Source organism: Triturus cristatus, chromosome 7 (genome assembly GCF_964204655.1).
Source record: "Triturus cristatus chromosome 7, aTriCri1.1, whole genome shotgun sequence".
In the NCBI taxonomy this organism is placed as follows: Eukaryota; Metazoa; Chordata; class Amphibia; order Caudata; family Salamandridae; genus Triturus; species Triturus cristatus.
In genome coordinates, this window is record NC_140590.1 from 1,753,063,077 (window position 1) to 1,753,082,678 (window position 19,602).

Below are 19,602 nucleotides of genomic sequence, written 5' to 3' on the forward strand. Positions count from 1 at the left end.
CCAGTAGATAATATATATATATATATACATCCCAACGCAACACTTTGCATTTAACCAAGCCTCTTAAACGGCGGGCAACACGGCAGGGATGCCACTCCCAACATATTGCACACAATCCAATTTTCCGTTCTTCAAAGACAACTCACTGGTGCCGTGGCCTCAATACAAAGACGTATTTTATTCAACGGAAGTCCCTACGCGTTTCGGATTTTTAGTCACTCCTTGTTCACGGGCAGAGATTCAAAGTGCAATTGATTCTTTTAAAGTTACAGCGTCCATTTCCTGTTAACCTTAATAAACATAGTAGACATACTGTCGACCTCACTGTTGCAACATAAAGTTTTTGTTCAAAATTATTTCATTTATAAAACAAAGCAGATATTTTTCAATTCAAATATTTGTTTCAAACATTATACATATTTTATCAACATGCCGAATTCATTATAAAAAACGATACAAATCATTATGCCCCAGTGGGCGTTAATCCTTCAGATCTAGTGTCATTTCGGCTTGCAAAACATACATGATATTTAACTCAAGTGAGCATATGGTACTCATAGTACAATGTCTTCTTATATACTTTTTCAACCTAATACATCTGCTTGTCTGTAATCTGCTTCAATCCTGCAACAAACCAAAATATCCATGTTAACTAGAAGAACTACTGCATGACAATTATAGAATAAAAAACTTTTAAAACCCTTAAAAAACATATGCCGTTATGGACAATTTCTTTATCTTAGATGAACCGACATTTCCTCATCCTGGTTCAAACCTATTGGGCACATGGTGTTATATTTAATAATCATTTTTGATTCCATCTTCCTCAATTCTAATGTTCGATTGCCCCCCCTTTCCCTTTGGGGGACACATTCCAACACAAAGAACTTGAGAAGGTTTGCGTTTTGATTGCGCTTGGAACTGAAATGGCGGGCCACTGGATATTGTTTATCATTTTGTTGTCAGTGGTGTCATTTGAGATGTCATCAGTGATGTCACTGACCATGTCATGAGTGATGTAATATGTGACGTCATCAGCAGTGCATTGCGGGGGCGCGAGTTATACTTAGCTGAACTAACTATAATAGGGGAATTTCTAGGGTTTTGTACGAGGGAAATGTCCAGCTAACTATAACGCCCCTGAAACCTATGGTTTTTTCAGTGAATTTCTAAGGTTTTTTAAATGCCAATTCCTAACTATAACGCCCCTGAAACCTTTGGTTTTTTCAGTGAATTTCTAAGGTTTTTTAAATGCCAATTCCTAACTATAACGTGCATGAAACCTATAATTTTCCCAGTGAATTTCAAAGGTTTTTTAAATGCAAATTCCTATCTATAACTTATCTCTAAAGATATCATGTTTAATGATTTTCATTGGATTTCTATCTGTTTCAAATTCAGTGTGTCAATTTCATTAATTATGTTTTTTTGAAATTCTTTTTTATCACTATTTTTTAAATTTATTTTTTTAATTAATTCTTTTAAAAATTAGAAAATATGATTTGTTTTTATAGGGTTTTTCAAACATATTTTTTTATATTTTTAAAAATATTTCTTTAAGTATATGTTCAAAACTTTATGTTAATATATATTTGTTCCATGTTTTTTGGATCTGCGCACCCTATGCGCAACGTTCTCGATCCCTACTCGTTAACATCCGCCTATAGTAAGCGTTGGGTATGTGTTTAGTGCGCGATTGCAATGCGACCGGTACGCGACTCCCAGCCTATACATAGCACGTTCGATGTAGGTAACGCGATGCTTACGCTCTTCCGAGATATGTCATCTGCGTCTATCCCGCAAAATATTTAAAATTTAAAATAACATATATATATGTATTTCATGTGAATATTAATTGAAGACAAACTCTAAACTAGTCTTAAAAGTAATATATTTTTATATCTAATCCTATATTTTTTTTTATTCAATTTTGCGGATGCACGCTGGGTGTGTCATGCGTTTATAGAGGAGATGGTGTACACTTCACTGATGAAGGGAACAGAGTCTTCCTCTTGAACTTTAGACTCTGCATCGGTACTTACTTGTAGGTACCAAAAAACACACAATAAACACAAGGGCTCTTTTTAGAGCCACCTAATATCTAAAGACTTAAATGGGATTTTTTATTATTTTTTTGTTTTTAAAAAATTTTCGGGTGCGCGCTGGGTGCGCGCACTCGGCGATATTTTTTTTCAAAATATAAATCTTTTTTTTTGCCCTACAAGGTCCTACTGTGACCCCCTTACAATGCCTAGTGGGTCAATATCTCCCCACTCTGCCCCCATTTCACGTTCTCCCCCTTTGTTTATCACCCCCTCTTTATGCGAGGGGCGGCCGCCGCTTCCTGATTTCCACCGATTCGAATGTTTACTGACATCTAACAACCAATCAGAAGTGCGCTCGCGCACGGCAGGGTGCGCGCACCGCACTTGCTCAGTGCGCGCACGCTGCGCGCGTACAGATATATATATTGATTTAAATGCTAGTTTCTCAGGAAATACTGAACAGATTTACACCAAACCTGCAAAAGGCACTTCATGGACCTTATGGCTACCTCTCTGCCAAATTTCACATAATTCTGTTCAGCCGTTCGGGCTGTAGCTGCGACTAAAGTCCCTATGGAAAAATGCATGGGGAAAACGCGTTTTGGGACCCCCCTTTTTTCTCGGCCCCCGCTTGACGAATCACCACGAAACTTTCAGGGTAGGAGCTGAGCGGAGCGCCCCATTAGTTTTGAAAATTTCGCAAAGATTTGTCAACCGGCGCCAAAGTTATTCAAAATAGAATTTTGAGATTTCCTATGGAAACACGGTCCTAACTATAACTACCTACTGGCGACCGCCAGTAGGTAATATATATATATATATACATCCCAACGCAACACTTTGCATTTAACCAAGCCTCTTAAACGGCGGGCAACACGGCAGGGATGCCACTCCCAACATATTGCACACAATCCAATTTTCCGTTCTTCAAAGACAACTCACTGGTGCCGTGGCCTCAATACAAAGACGTATTTTATTCAACGGAAGTCCCTACGCGTTTCGGAGTTTTAGTCACTCCTTGTTCACGGGCAGAGATTCAAAGTGCAATTGATTCTTTTAAAGTTACAGCGTCCATTTCCTGTTAACCTTAATAAACATAGTAGACATACTGTCGACCTCACTGTTGCAACATAAAGTTTTTGTTCAAAATTATTTCATTTATAAAACAAAGCAGATATTTTTCAATTCAAATATTTGTTTCAAACATTATACATATTTTATCAACATGCCGAATTCATTATAAAAAACGATACAAATCATTATGCCCCAGTGGGCGTTAATCCTTCAGATCTAGTGTCATTTCGGCTTGCAAAACATACATGATATTTAACTCAAGTGAGCATATGGTACTCATAGTACAATGTCTTCTTATATACTTTTTCAACCTAATACATCTGCTTGTCTGTAATCTGCTTCAATCCTGCAACTAACCAAAATATCCATGTTAACTAGAAGAACTACTGCATGACAATTATAGAATAAAAAACTTTTAAAACCCTTAAAAAACATATGCCGTTATGGACAATTTCTTTATCTTAGATGAACCGACATTTCCTCATCCTGGTTCAAACCTATTGGGCACATGGTGTTATATTTAATAATCATTTTTGATTCCATCTTCCTCAATTCTAATGTTCGATTGCCCCCCCTTTCCCTTTGGGGGACACATTCCAACACAAAGAACTTGAGAAGGTTTGCGTTTTGATTGCGCTTGGAACTGAAATGGCGGGCCACTGGATATTGTTTATCATTTTGTTGTCAGTGGTGTCATTTGAGATGTCATCAGTGATGTCACTGACCATGTCATGAGTGATGTAATATGTGACGTCATCAGCAGTGCATTGCGGGGGCGCGAGTTATACTTAGCTGAACTAACTATAATAGGGGAATTTCTAGGGTTTTGTACGAGGGAAATGTCCAGCTAACTATAACGCCCCTGAAACCTATGGTTTTTTCAGTGAATTTCTAAGGTTTTTTAAATGCCAATTCCTAACTATAACGCCCCTGAAACCTTTGGTTTTTTCAGTGAATTTCTAAGGTTTTTTAAATGCCAATTCCTAACTATAACGTGCATGAAACCTATAATTTTCCCAGTGAATTTCAAAGGTTTTTTAAATGCAAATTCCTATCTATAACTTATCTCTAAAGATATCATGTTTAATGATTTTCATTGGATTTCTATCTGTTTCAAATTCAGTGTGTCAATTTCATTAATTATGTTTTTTTGAAATTCTTTTTTATCACTATTTTTTAAATTTATTTTTTTAATTAATTCTTTTAAAAATTAGAAAATATGATTTGTTTTTATAGGGTTTTTCAAACATATTTTTTTATATTTTTAAAAATATTTCTTTAAGTATATGTTCAAAACTTTATGTTAATATATATTTGTTCCATGTTTTTTGGATCTGCGCACCCTATGCGCAACGTTTCGATCCCTACTCGTTAACATCCGCCTATAGTAAGCGTTGGGTACGTGTTTAGTGCGCGATTGCAATGCGACCGGTACGCGACTCCCAGCCTATACATGGCACGTTCGATGTAGGTAACGCGATGCTTACGCTCTTCCGAGATATGTCATCTGCGTCTATCCCGCAAAATATTTAACATTTAAAATAACATATATATATGTATTTCATGTGAATATTAATTGAAGACAAACTCTAAACTAGTCTTAAAAGTAATATATTTTTATATCTAATCCTATATTTTTTTTTTATTCAATTTTGCGGATGCACGCTGGGTGTGTCATGCGTAAGCGCAGGGTGCGCGGATCCCATGTGACCTGCAAAAAAGAGATTTGATTGGTTCATTACACTTCCTGTTCTAACTATTGAAAGACCCCACCCAATTCAATCATTCTTCTTTGACCTTCTTTGGAGGAGCATCTCTTTGCAGAGAAGAAGATTTTTAAGACTAAGTTTACACTTAGTTCTAACTTTTTTCAACTAAAAGTGGCTTCAGGGCAGCAGGCATCACCTGCATCTCCTAATTCATCTGAGAATTAATTTTTGGAGGAGGCACCACGCAAAGAACGTTTTTCTTCAGTGGTGTGGAAATTTTTTACTTTTCCCGAGGGGCAGAATAAGACCAATGCCACCTTGGTCACATGCAAGATTTGCAAAAGAGTGCTGTCGCGAGGGGATCCTAACAAGAAATACTCGTGCGGCACGGCAAGTATGATGAAGCAACTAAGGACCCTTCATCCGAACAATCTTGCACAAGAGTGCAAACGGATGAGAAACACTCCTGCTCCTGCGCCTTCCACCTCATCGCAGCCGAGCACTTCAAGAGTGCAACCATCAGCCCAAAACTTGGACATCCGTCCTCAATTTCAATTTTTAAAAGTGAGAAAGTCACATTTGCTAGTTTTTATTTTGTTCCCTGAAGTTCATTGTTTGGTTCCTCCTGTTTTTTTTGTTGTTTTGTTTTTCCAGAAGAACCAAAAAAATCACAAAATTGTTCGGCACCATAGTGCAAGGATATCTGTGTCATGTGCTGTTTGTTTTTCTACAAGAAGACACACCTTCCTGCACAAAAACAATGAGAAAATGCATTTTTCTCCTTCAATATATGCTGAACATTTCAGCAAGCATTGAAGATATAAAAATGTGAAGAAATGAAAACAATTCTCCTTGTTGTGCTTTCCTACACCAATTTTAGAATGGTGCAGCATTCACATACATATCGAGATTTATGATTTATGATAAATCTGGAGATGTGTCTTGTTCTATGAGTATTCAGTGCAATCATGCACAACAACACTTATAGAACACCCTTTCAACGCAAAGTGGTGTGCATAATGAGGTTGTACTTACATGGAGTATAAAAAGTGCACAGAGTGCCTTTTCCTCTCTTTGTAAATATGAAAGAGTGTCTTGAGCAATAACTATGTTACAAAAAGTGACATATTTCCAGTTTTAAAATGCCTTGCGAATGATAGAAGGTAAGCACAGAGTTTTGTCTGCAAAGATGTTCAAAGAAGAATGAGAATGATTGAAATGATTGCCGTCCTTCAATAGGTACAATTGGAAATATTATGAACCCCTCAAATCTCTTTTTTTGCAGGTCACATGATATCTGATTATGGTCAGATTTCAAAACTACATAGGTATAAACCGAGGAGCATATTTACAATAATTGGCGCATCCCTGCATATCAGCAGGGATGCACCAGTTATTGTGTGCCACAGTTCCGCCACCATGGATGCGCCGCATTTACAATGCGGCGCACCATGGGGCAAAAATGGCACAGATGCGTGACGCATCTGTGCCGTAAAAGTGGCGCATTGCCGGAGTTGTGTCGCAAGTGCGACGCAGCTCCAGCAAGGCTCTGGGGTGCCCTATCTTATTAATGCAGCGTCAATCCTCACACCTGCTTCAGGCAGGCGCAGGGTTTTGACGCAGCATGGGCCTAAAAGTGACTGAGTGAAATCTTGTAGATTTCACTCAGCCACTTTTAGGAGGCGTTCCTGCGCCGGAACGCCCCCCCCTGTGCAGGAACACCTACATGTGGCGCAAGGCTTTACAACGTGACGCATCTCCGAGATGCGTCACGTTGTAAGTACCCCGCACCATGGTGCAGGATTTGCACCATGAGGCGCAAGGGGCTTGTAAATCTGCCCCAGAGTGTTTTTAGAAACGTGTTTCAACTTTGTAGCTTCTTGCAGACCTCCTCATTCTGCATATTGAGACTTAGTTAAACTTACCTTCATAGTAATAGGAATAAAAAATGGTATAAATTTTTTCAGATTTTCATTGCAATCTAAATTCAGATAAATTGCTTATTTTAAAATTTGGACCTGTGAAAGAAAAGGAAAAAAAAATATAACATGTAATAATACATTTTTTAAAACACAGCATAATTTCCACAAAGTAATTTGTTTGCCTTTTTTGCTGTTCTCAGAATATATTGAATTTCACTAGAAATAGTGATTACAATCGTACTCATCACTTAACAGCGGGCAAAAAAAAAAATAATCATAAAGATTGTTAAAAAAAAAGACAACATGCTATTCTCAGTAAAATACCACAAGATACAAATCACACATATATAAAATGCTTATGGCTAACAACATTTTATAATTTTAACTTACAAAAACTGTAAATGTTGCCGCTTTAAAATATTCACCGAATCGGAGGATGAATTTTTGAAGAAGGCACCACGCCCACAACGTTTTTCTTCAGTGGTGTGGAAATGTTTTACTTTTCCTGAGGGGCAAACAAAGACCAATGCCACCTTGGTCATGTGCAAGATTTGCAAAAGAGTGCTGTCTCGAGGGGATCCTAACAAGAAATACTCGTACGGCACGGCAAGTATGATGAAACACCTAAGGACCCTTCATCCGAACAATCTTGCACGAGAAGAGTGCAAACGGATGAAAAACACTCCTGCTCCTGGGCCTTTCTGAGTTTCTTTTCTTTTTCTTTTTTTTCTGGCATGATTTCTCTATTTTAACGTTGAAAAACAGTATCTGTAAAAAAGAATCACAAATAAATGTATATTAATGACTTTCACATTTATACTATTCCATTACTGTACAAACACATTTTATATAAAAACTGACTAAGAAACTATAGCCCTGAACCACAAGTGTGACGATGGTTAAAACTCTACATGCATAGTGCATGCTACTTTGAAGCAGTTCATGCCCTAAAACCTACCTCACTAAAGACTACATGCTAACTGACTAAATGATTACAGTACTATAAGGAGACACGCTGGGTGAGTGACAGGGTGTTTGCTAGAAGTGTATGAATACTGACTGGGGAATTGAAGGTGTGAAAGACTACAGTGTAGGTGGTTAGAGGCCTGCATGCATAGTGAATAGGCATTTGAAGCAGTCTGTGTGCTAAGGCCTGGCTCACTGCATGAGTACTTGGGACCTGACGGAATGATTAGAGTACAGCAAAGAGAGTGCCTGAGTGAATTTATAAGTGGTTGGCTTTTGACACAGTGAATGGATTAGTACTTGGTACTGAATAGGTCACTAGAGGAGTGCAAAGGGAGTGACAGGATGTTTGCTGGACTGTATGGATACTGACTAGGGAATTGAAAATTTGAAAGACAAGTGTATAGTATGTTAGAAGACTGCATGCATACTGCATAGACATTTGAAGCAGTCTATGTGGTAATGTATGGTTCACAACATGAGTACTTGGAAACTGACTAAATCATCAGACTACTGCTAGGTTAGTGCCTGGGTAAAGCTTTTAAATTTTCAGTTCTGGCACAGTGAAGAGAATAGTACATGGTACTGTACTTTAGTGTCAAACCCTGACTCATTTTAGACAAGCAACACTATCCCTAGCAGTTTACCAAAACTCATTCACTAGTCTAGAAGAGGTAATGGTACTGCACACAATCTACATATTAAAGTACAGCACATTAGTGTTAAAGCATGACTCATTTAATCAACGCATAAGCAAAGACTGACTTCTAATGCTACTAAAACTTGACAACATGACAGGTTTTAAAAGAGTTATCTGCCAAAAAATACACTATGTTACCAAATGCTTCTCTCACAGTGATTCCCAAATGCACACAGACTCACAGTGTGATTCTAGACAACAACCACTATACCTAGGAGTTTACCAAAAATCATTCACTACTGTGGAAGTGGTAAGGGAACTGCACACAATCTACATATTTCAGGACTGCACTTTTGTGTCAAAGCCTAACTCATTTAATCAACGCATAAGCAAAGACTGGCTTCTAATGCTACTAAAACTTGACAACATGACAGGTTTTAAAAAAGTTATCTGTCAGAAAATACACGATGTTACCAAATGCTTCTCTCACAGTGGTTCCAAATACACACTAACTCACAGTGTGATTCTAGACAACAACCACTATACCTAGGAGTTTACCAAAATTCATTCACTACTGTGGAACTGATAAGGGAACTGCACACAATCTACATATTTCAGGACTGCACTATTGTGTCAAAGCCTGACTCATTTAATCAAAGCATAAGCAAAAACTGGCTTCTAATGCTACTAAAACTTGACAACATGACAGGTTTTAAAACAATTATCTGTCAGCAAATACACGATGTTACCAAATGCTTCTCTCACAGTGGTTCCCAAATGCACACAGACTCACAGTGTGATTCTAGACAAGCAACACTCTCCCTAGCAGCTTACCAAAACTCATTCACTACTGTGCAAGGGGTAAGGAGACTACACACAATCGACATATTAAAGTACAGCACAATTGTGTCAAAGCATTAATCATTTTATCAATGCATAACCAAAGACTGGCTTCTAATTCTACTAAAACTTGACAACATGACAGGTTTTAAAAGAGTTATCTGTCACCAAATACACAATGTTACCAAATGCTTCTCTCACAGTGGTTCCCAAATACACACTAACTCACAGTGTGATTCTAGACAAGCACCACTACCCCTAGGAGTTTACCAAAACTCATTCACTACAGTGGAAGTGGTAAGGGAACTGCACACAATCTACATATTTCAGGACTGTACTTTTGTGTCAAAGCCTGACACATTTAATCAAAGCATAAGCAAAAACTGCCTTCTAATGCTACTAAAACTTGACAACAAGACAGGTTTTAAAACAGTTATCTGTCAGCAAATACACAATGTTACCACATACTTCTCTCACAGTGGTTCCCAAATGCACACAGACTCTCAGTGTGATTCTAGACAAGCAACACTATCCCAAGCAGCTTACCAAAACTCATTCACTACTGTGCAAGGGGTAAGGAGACTACACACAATCTACATATTAAAGTACAGCACATTAGTGTCAAAGCATGACTTATTTATCAATGCATACGCAAAGACTGGCTTCTAATGGTACTAAAACTTGACAACATGACAGGTTTTAAAACAGTTATCTGTCAGCAAATACACAATGTTACCAAACGCTTCTCTCACAGTGGTTCACAAATGCACACATACTCACTGTGTGATTCTAGACAAACAACACTATCCCTTGCACTATACCAAAACACATTTCTTCATCTAGAAGGAGTACTACATTTTAATATAGAAACATAACTCATTTCACAAATTCATAAACAATGACTGGTTTCTAATTCTACCAAAATATAAAAACAGCACAGTTATCTGTCTGCAAACACATGAAAAACACAAATGCTTATCACTGAATGGTTTCTACATGCACACACACTGTCAATAAGATTGTAGAGAAAAAAAGTACTCCCTACACTTTAGCAGGAGAAATACATTAGTCTGATTAAAATCAAAATAGTCTACATACATCCCCTCACAATTAAATAACTCACCTTTCAAGTTGTTTTGTAGATTAAGAAGTATATCAGTCACACACCAGATTTTCTTTTACAGAATCTCTGCACTGTGCACCTCTCAGCAAAAACAAAGAATGGAAAAGTTTCCCTTTCATTTTCCACACATATACATGTAAACATCAAATCACAATCCTTCACACATAAATTCAAAAGCAAACACACATTTCTATTGGTTAAACATTTCAACCCTTTCCAACTAAAATACATTTCAACCCTTCCCCCAATCTGCCTTCTGCCTATTACCATAGAAACAGGTCAAGGAACACTGCACTGAGCACACAGGCCACAAGTTCAGCACACAATGTTGCTAAACAAGACAGGAAGTGTGCTTTACTTTTCAACATATCAGCTTATCATATATAATGTTCCTTACAATCTGTTTTTGTTAACCAATAAGAATCATACCTTTAAAAAACTGAAATATACACCCTACCTTTCAGTGTAGAAAGTAGTCATACAACCAATGATTTCTTGTCTTTTTTCCGTGGATCTGCACACCCAACGCGGGAGAATCCGTGCACCCAACGCAATAGGATGCGCGCACTTCGCCGTTTAAAAAAAGAAAAAAAAAAGGGGGTGCCAGGGGGTCCTTCCGGGACCCCTAAGCACCTCTAGAGGGTCAGAGTATTTCCACTCTGCCCCCTTTATATGTTTTACACACTTATTCCCCTTGCTTCTTCAGCCTCACTTCTACCGAGGCAGAAAATGTCTGCCAACAGTTTCTAGTTTCGAATGTAGACAGACACTCGACAGCCAATTAGCATTCAGCGCGCGATCGGGAGGGTGCGCGCTTGGTTTGGGGAGGGTGCGCTTACGGTGCGGGTAGGGTCCGCGGATCCTCTCCGGCCATAGATATTTATGTACTTTTAACTCTAATTTTCTCAGGAACTACTGAACGGATTCACACCATTTCTGCAAAAGGCACGAGTCTGAACTGAGGACTACCTCTTTGCCAAATTTGGTGTCATTCCGTTCAGTGGTTTAGGCTGTAGCTGCGACAACAGAGCGTTTTGGGACCCCCCTTTTTTCTCGGCCCCCGCTTGACGAATCACCACGAAACTTTCAGGGTAGGAGCAGAGCGGAGCTGGCCAAAAGTTTGGAAAATTTTGCAAGGATTCATCAACCGGCGCCAGACTTATTGGGAATAGAATGTTGCAGATTTCCTATGGAAAATAGGTCCTAACGATAACTACCTACTGGCGACCGCAATATATATGTTGCGAAAGGAGGAGTGGATATATATATATATATACACATATACACATATATTATCCACTGGCGGTACGCGCACGGTGAAAAACCTTAAAAAAAATAAATAAATAAATAAATAAATACATAACTTAGCATTTAAAAAACCGTACAAATTCACTGAAAAAACCATAGGTTTCACACATGTTATAGTTAGCTGGGCATTTCACTCGTGAAAAACCAATGAAATTCCCCCGTTATAGTTAGTGCAGGCAACTATAACTCACGCGACCGCAATCCTCTGCTGATGACGTCAGATATTACATCACTGATGACATATGTGTTTTTCTGAAAAAAAATATTTGTAATATATGTATAGCTAAAAATTAATGGAAGAAGACATGGGTAAATAAGTGTCTAAATACAGTGATGTAATATCTGACGTCATCAGCAGAGGATTGCGGTCGCGTGAGTTATAGTTGCCTGCACTAACTATAACGGGGGAATTTCATTGGTTTTTCACGAGTGAAATGCCCAGCTAACTATAACATGTGTGAAACCTATGGTTTTTTCAGTGAATATCCATACATATATATACAAATCCCGAATGTCACCAGTCCTCCACGGCGCACAAACAGGCAAGGACCACTCAAGGGAAGATAATAATGAAAGATGCTGTGCTTTATTTAAAATTCATGACTCCAGCAACCAGTCAGTCCTGGCCAGTGCCTCAGCATGACGCATTTCGACCGAAGCAACTCGGTCTTGTTCACACACACATATATATATACACACACACACACACACTTACACATACTTTATCGCACCAATATATATTTCATAAATATATAAAACATTTTTGTTTTATTGTGAATTATTATACCCTCTGAAACATGAGATTGTCTGAGATAGATACACATTATCTTGAAAACACCAATAAAGTATTACTTTTAATTCAAACAAAGGCGTCTCTGTAAGAGTTGTACTTGCGATGCTTCCCTATAGAGCAAATACGTATGTGCTTCACACACCAACCCCCAGTCTATGCCAAAGTGTGGTTTCAATAATGTTAAAACATGTCTCACGGAGCGTTTTATAATAGTTTTTTCAGGAGTATGTAAATGGAAGGCGGTCATTTATGGCTGCACATTTGAGCACTCTAAGAAAGAAGGCACAGGAAGAAAGAGAGGGAGGCGGGTGTCACTGTGTGATGTGTGTGGGGAGGGGTATGAAGAAACAGGGGCGGGCTCTCGCTAATTCCACACCAGACCTTGTTAAGGATAATAACAAAGCTGCCATCAGTCTTACTCATTGGCTGGAAAATGTATGCAGCAAAATAGTACCTATGAGAATAATAAGAACCTACAGGAACCGTCCCTCGGCGCTGTGGTTGTCCCCTAAGCTGAAGGAAGCACAACTGACCTGTAGACGGGAAGAGCGTCTTTGGAGAGTATATTACTCCCCCAGGAAAAAAGCTAGGTACAAAAAGATCCTTGCAGGGTATAAAGAACTCATTAAAGCGGAAAAGACCAAATTTTTCTCAGGGAAAATTAAAACAGCTGGGAATTCCTCCAGGGAACTGTTTAAAACAGTTATCTGTCACACTGGAGTAACAATAAGGTTTTTGAGATGGACGAAGCCTTCTGTGGTAAGCTGGTGGTTCACTTTCAATCTAAGGTCAACTCCATCTTTCAGACGTTTTTGCAGCAGCCTCCCAGTGCCAGCCTCAGTTGGAACTTGGAAGGGTCCTGGGTCTCTGACTCAGCCAACGGTCAGGAAGTCTCCCCCACTTTCAAGGAGTTCTCTCCACTTATGCTGGAAAAAAACATCAGCCTGATGAGCTCTATTAAGTCGGGGCTCCCTCTGATCCATGTCCCCCTGGGATCATTAATAAGTTGTCTAGTCAGGTGGCGGGGCCACTCAATGACCTTCTGAACCAAATCCTAAACACTGGAATATATCCTGACATCTAGAAGAAGGCTTCTATTCTCCCTCTTGTACAAAAAAACCCCTCTCTGGACCCTAGGTCAGTGGACAGTTACAGACCTATTTCCCGTCTCCTGTTCCTGGCGAAGGTCCTGGAGAAGGCCATGAATATAGAACTACAGTCCTTTCTGGACACCCATCGATTGTTGGACCCTGCCCAGCATGAGTTTTGAGCCCAACATTGCACCGAGTCGGCACTGGTGGCGGTGGCAGAAAAAATTAGAGGGAGAGTGGATAAGGGCGGCAGAGAGGCATTAATTCTACTCAATCTCTCCGCCACCTTTGACACGGTCCACCATGTGCTCCTGAGTAGACAGTTAACATACACAAAAGACTTTAAGAAACCCACTGAACGCCGCAGTTTCTCCGCTCTTACCAGTTCCTTCTGGGTGTCAATCATCACCAGGGTGGAGTCTAGTGCAGCGCACGAGTCTTTGGCCTGCGTCCAGTGTCCTGCATCGTCAGAGAAAAGGAAACACTTGTTCCGGTACCAGATCCAGCCGTAGTCACAAGGGGGCAGCACTTCACTATCCTTTCCAGTTTCTATGACACTGCTTTGTACAATGTCTTTCAGCATCTTCTGGTCCTCCGCCCATTTAATGTGTACAACTGTTAAAGAAGAAATTGAACAATAAATCAAGGCATAACTAGAATTATTTAGAAGAACCACACAATACAATGATCACTGCTAATGAGCTCGTAACCTGTCCAACGACAGGTGCTTGAACTGTCCAGAAGGAAGAGTGCCTTGAAACTCAGAGGGAGCAGGCTGCTACTGTGTGACACCCAGAAGCAAGGTCTCTCTCAAGTTCGCTTTGTGGCAGCGCCACTATGCTGTTGTCATTTAAATAATTGCTTTAGGCAAGCGCTGATTACCGCTGCTGTTTTTCTGTGCTGGGGGGCTGGTTTGGGGGGGAATTACAATCTGTTTTTTTTTAAACACATTGCTGCTAACTTGTAAACTTTTTAACACTACTTGCTGCCATTTGCTTTAACTTTTTTTTAATCCTACCGCTCCGTAGCTCTTTGGGTGATTTTTCTGCTTCCGACCTCCCCGGTCCACCGTCCGGCATCTGCCAGTTTGAGTGGAGGGAGCAGGAAGCAGGAAGCAGGCTACCTTGCCCCCACCTCTCCAGACTCACTTCCGGGTGGCGCAGCCATCTTAGGAGGTTGGAGCTCTAGTTTTGCTCTCTCTCCCCTTATAAATGGGGGTATGGCGCAGGGCGCACAGCGGGCGTGCCGCTGGCGCATCAAAGGTGCACCTAAGGCAAGCCCGTCTGTGCCCGTCCCCGCCTGGACAGCGCCAGGGGCCAGGAACCCTGCCTCTGTTATAACCTATATGAGGAGTGAACTCCTCGCCCTTAGACCCACCGATACAAACAGGTACTGATCTCCTCAGGTCTGGGTTGTTAGCAAGGAGAAATATAAATGTAACAGTTGTGGTTTTGCCTACAGCCCAAGATATGCTCCACGCAGCCCTTCCATTAAAAATGTTGTGGGAAATCCGCCGTCTATAAAGGCACACCATTGCCTACTCCTTAATACTAGGTCTCTTATCAAGCATAAGCTTGAATTTGCCGACTTCATGACCCAGCATAACCCGGATATCACTTTCCTTACGGAGACCTGGGCCGATAATGCATCGGAACCAGATTTTAAGGTGGCAGTTCCAGATGGAAATAATATTGAAAGACTGGACAGACCAGACCACAGAGGGGGTCTGATGACGTGGATACAGGACATCTGATGGATATTCTCAGAAGCTTTGATCTATCCCAACGTATTGATGCACCGACTCATATAGCCAACCACACTCTGGATGGCATTTTTACCAATAATGCTGAGTTGGGCACAATTAAGACCCTTCCACTTCCCTGGATGGATCATTCAGCTATCTCCTTTTCCATATTGACCCAGTGGAAGGGAGTGCAACGGGGCAACTCAGCCAAAGCGATTTCGAGTTCCGGCCTTGGAAAAGTGCGAACATAGAGGAACTACAGGAGGCTCTCGCTAATCCCACACCAGACCTTGTTAAGGATAATAACAAAGCTGCCATCAGCCTTACTCATTGGCTGGAGACTGTATGCAGCAAAATAGTACCTATGAGAGCAATAGGCGCCGTGGTTGTCCCCTAAGCTGAAGGAAGCACAACTGACCTGTAGACGGGAAAAGCGTCTTTGGAGAGTATATTACTCCCCCGGGAAAAAAGCTAGGTACAAAAAGATCCTTGCAGGGTATAAAGAACTTATTAAAGTGGAAAAGACCACATTTTTCTCAGGTAAAATTAAAACAGCTGGGAATTCCTCTAGGGAACTGTTTAAAACAGTTATCTGTCACACTGGAGTAACAATAAGGTTTTTGAGATGGACGAGGCCTTCTGCGGTAAGCTGGCGGTTCACTTTCAATCCAAGGTCAACTCAATGACCTTCTGAACAAAGTCCCAAGCAATTCAGTTTATTCCGAGTGATCTTCAGAAGACCGTAATGTTGGCCCTAGTTGGTTTGAAGCTAAATTATTGTAATACACTCTATCTAGGCATTCCAAAAGATTTGATTAAAAAACTGCAGTCTCTCCAAAATGCAGTGGCAAGAACGCTTTTGTAAGTTCAAACCTGTGGCGCATCTACTACATGGCCTGCACTGGCTCCCTGTGGAGAGGAGAATTTCGTTTAAAGCCTTGTGCCTAATGCATAAGGCACTTCATGGTACTGGCCCACTTTACTTTCAGGAACTATTTACCTGGCACACTCCCAGTAGAATGCTAAGATCCAGCACAGAACACAAGGTCAGATCCCGAGAGTTAAGCAATTAAAATGGGGCGGGAGAACTTTGACATTTCAGGGGGGAAAGTTATGGAATTCCCTCCCTTCGGCCCTTCGTTCCCAACAAAGCCTGCAGCGGTTCAGAAAGAGGCTGAAGACCTGGTTGTTCCCGCCGACCTAGCCCTAACACCTAATGACTCACTTTCCTGGTTGCTGTTCTGTCATCTTGCTTCACTCAGCGCTAAAACACCCTTGGGTAATGCGCACTTTACAAACCTAATTCATTCATTCATTCATTCTCCAGACACAAGGGCAAGATGCTACTGTGTGACATCCCAGAAATAAGGTCTCTCTCAGGACACAGGGACATGCTGCTACTGTGTGACACCTCAGAAACAATGTCAGGACCCAGGGGCAGGCTGCTACTGTGTGAAACCCAGAAGCAAGGTCTCTCTCCAGACACAAGGGGCGGCCTGCTACTGTGTGACACCCAGAAACAAGGTCTCTCTCAGGACACAGGGACAGGCTGCTAATGTGTGATACCCCAGAAACAAGGTCTGTCTCAGGACCCAGGGGCAACCTGCTACTGTGTGACACTCCAGAAACAAGGTCTCTGTCAGGACACAGGGGCAGGCTGCTACTGTGTGTCACCCCAGAAACAAGGACTCTATCGGGACCCAGGGGCAGGCTGCTACTCTGTGACACCCAGAAGCTAGGTCTCTCTCCGGACACAAGGGGCAGTCTGCTACTGTGTGACACCCCAGAAACAAGGTCTCTCTCAGAACACAAGGACAGGCTGCTACGGTGTGACACCCAGAAGCAAGGTCTCTCTCCAGACATAAGGGGCAGGCTGCTACTGAATGACACCCCAGAAACAAGGTCTTTCTCAGGACACAGGGGCAGGCTGCTACTCTGTGACACCCCAGGAACAAGGTCTCTCTCAGGACACAGGGGCAGGCTGCTACTGTGTGACACCCCAGAAACAAGGTCTATCTCAGGACCCAGGGGCAGGCTGCTACTGTGTGACACCCAGAAGCAAGGTCTCTCTCCAGACACAAGGGGCAGACTGCTACTGTGTGACACCCAGAAACAAGGTCTCTCTCAGGACACAGGGACCGGCTGCTAATGTGTGATACCCCAGAAACAAGGTCTCTCTCAGGACCCAGGGGCAGGCTGCTACTGTGTGACACCCAGAAACAAGGTCTTTCTCAGGACACAGGGGCAGGCTGCTACTGTGTGATACCCCAGGAACAAGGTCTCTCTCAGGACACAGGGGCAGGCTGCTACTGTGTGACACCCCAGAAACAAGGTCTCTATCAGGACACAGGGGCAGGCTGCTACTGTGTGACACCCAGAAGCAAGGTCTCTCTCCAGACACAAGGGCAGACTGCTACTGTGTGACACCCCAGAAACTAGGTCTCTCTCATGACACTGGGGCAGGCTGCTACTGTGTGACACCCCAGAAACAAAGTCACTCTAAAGGCACAAGTGCAGGCTACTACTGTGTGATTTCCCAGAAACACAGTCTCTCTCAGGACACACGATAAGGCTGCTAATGTGTGACACCCCAGAAACTAGGTCTCTCAGGACACAGGGGCAGGCTGCTACTGTGCAACACCACAGAAAGAAGGTCTCTCTAAAGGCACAAGTGTAGGAAGCTACTGGTTCATACTCTGGATCAAAGTATCATCACCGCTGTGTCACATCGACAAGGTTTGCTGTAACTGGGCAACATTCCCAGGGCGTTAAGTTTCACTGCTAGCAGGTCAGACAGTGGACATACGTTCAGGCTTCTACTAAGTTACACTCAGGACACCTGGGCAGGTTGCTCCCACGCCACATTCGGGACATAAGTGAATGCGGACACTGGGTTCACACGCTGAGGAAACCAGGACACATGGCTAATACCTCCTCCAGGACAAGCTGGCCTTTGTGGGCGAATAACCTCAACCTAGGAACCTCAAGATAGTGGGGGAGGCCAAGCCCCCTTTCCTGCTCTGCTTTTGGTAGGAGGAAAGACAGGAAAATTAGTTAGATTAGGAGGAGAGTCACCACTAACCCTGCACCACCTTTAGGGCAGGGCAGGCGATGTAAACCTCTCTCCTGAAATTCCACCATCTTGAGATGGTGAGAAAACTTCCAGTCAGGGCTAGGGTAATACCTCTTCTCACAGGAAGCGGTCACTAAAGGGCGTAAAGCAAACACCAGGAGATGATGGACAGAGCGCTGAAACTTTTCATACACTCGCACCCAGTCACGATTAGATCTGGGTTAAATCCATCATTGTTTTTTAGCTCACTTCGCCACCCCAGTTCAGACCCAGCCATATGCAAATCAGTTTTGACCCTGTGCCTCATGGGAACAGTTCAGCCCAAACTGCTATATCAGATCATCCCTGGACCGGAAACAAGCCTCCTGGGACCCGTTTCGGGGGACAACCCCTTATCAGCCAGGCTAGCTTGAATCCAGTGGCTAAGTGAGCAAGGGAGCTACGTCTGGGCATACCCTGCCAACATAGGGCAATCAAAGCTAACACTAGGAGATGATGGACGGAGCGCTGACACTTTTCAAACTCACCCCCAGTCACAGATCTGGGCTGAATCCATCATTGTTCTTTAGCTCACTTCGACACCTAGTTCTGACCCAGCCATTTGCAAATTAGTCTTGACCCTGAGAACATTCCAGTCCGAACTGCCAAGCCAGGTGTTCCCTGAACCGGAAACAAGCATCCTGGGACCGGTTTTGGGGTAACACCCTTTAAAAGCCAGGCTAGCTTGAATCCTGTTGAAAAGTTTCAGCGCTCCGTCCATCATCTCCTTGTCTTTGCCTATAAAGGGTGTAGACACCCTAAACGGTAAAGTAGCCCATTGGCTACTACCTGTCTCCCCTTGTAAAACCCCTAAATTCAGTATTTAAGTGGCATCCTGAGACCTGAACATCAGATTCGATAGACAAGAAAAGATCAGGACAAAGAAGACTCGCTGCACGATAACTGAAGCATCTGATGCAGAAAAAAAGGCACCAAACCCTGCTTGCTGCTCCCAGGACTCGACAATTGCTGCTGCTGTGTTGTCCTGAAAGGACTTCAAGAACTCCTGAGCCTTCGAGAAATCGTTGTGAAGCTTCCTTGGAGTGAAGGTATCACTCCCCTGCAAACCACACGCACTGATCCTGTGAAGTCTGGTTTGTTGAAGTGCTGCTCCCAGGCGACCTCAACGTAGCACCAAAGCGAAAAAAAGGAACAGCAGCTCTGGAGGGTCAGAGCTATTTCCTCACCAAGTGTGGAGACACCAGGAACTACTGGACCTGCGGCATACCAATACC

General features: G+C 42.1%; 1 protein-coding gene across 4 annotated transcripts in view; it reads right to left on the reverse strand.

Annotated features, from left to right (window-relative positions):
• LOC146813001 (C-type lectin domain family 2 member E-like) overlaps positions 1-19,602 on the reverse strand; it is a 398,453-nt gene that overhangs the window by 115,784 nt on the left and 263,067 nt on the right. For all 4 annotated transcript variants that reach the window (XM_085620023.1, XM_085620021.1, XM_085620022.1 and 1 more), the window contains one exon: positions 13,894-14,126. In XM_085620023.1, coding sequence (XP_085476149.1) covers positions 13,894-14,126 — 233 coding nt within the window. The remainder of the gene's footprint in view (positions 1-13,893; positions 14,127-19,602) is intronic.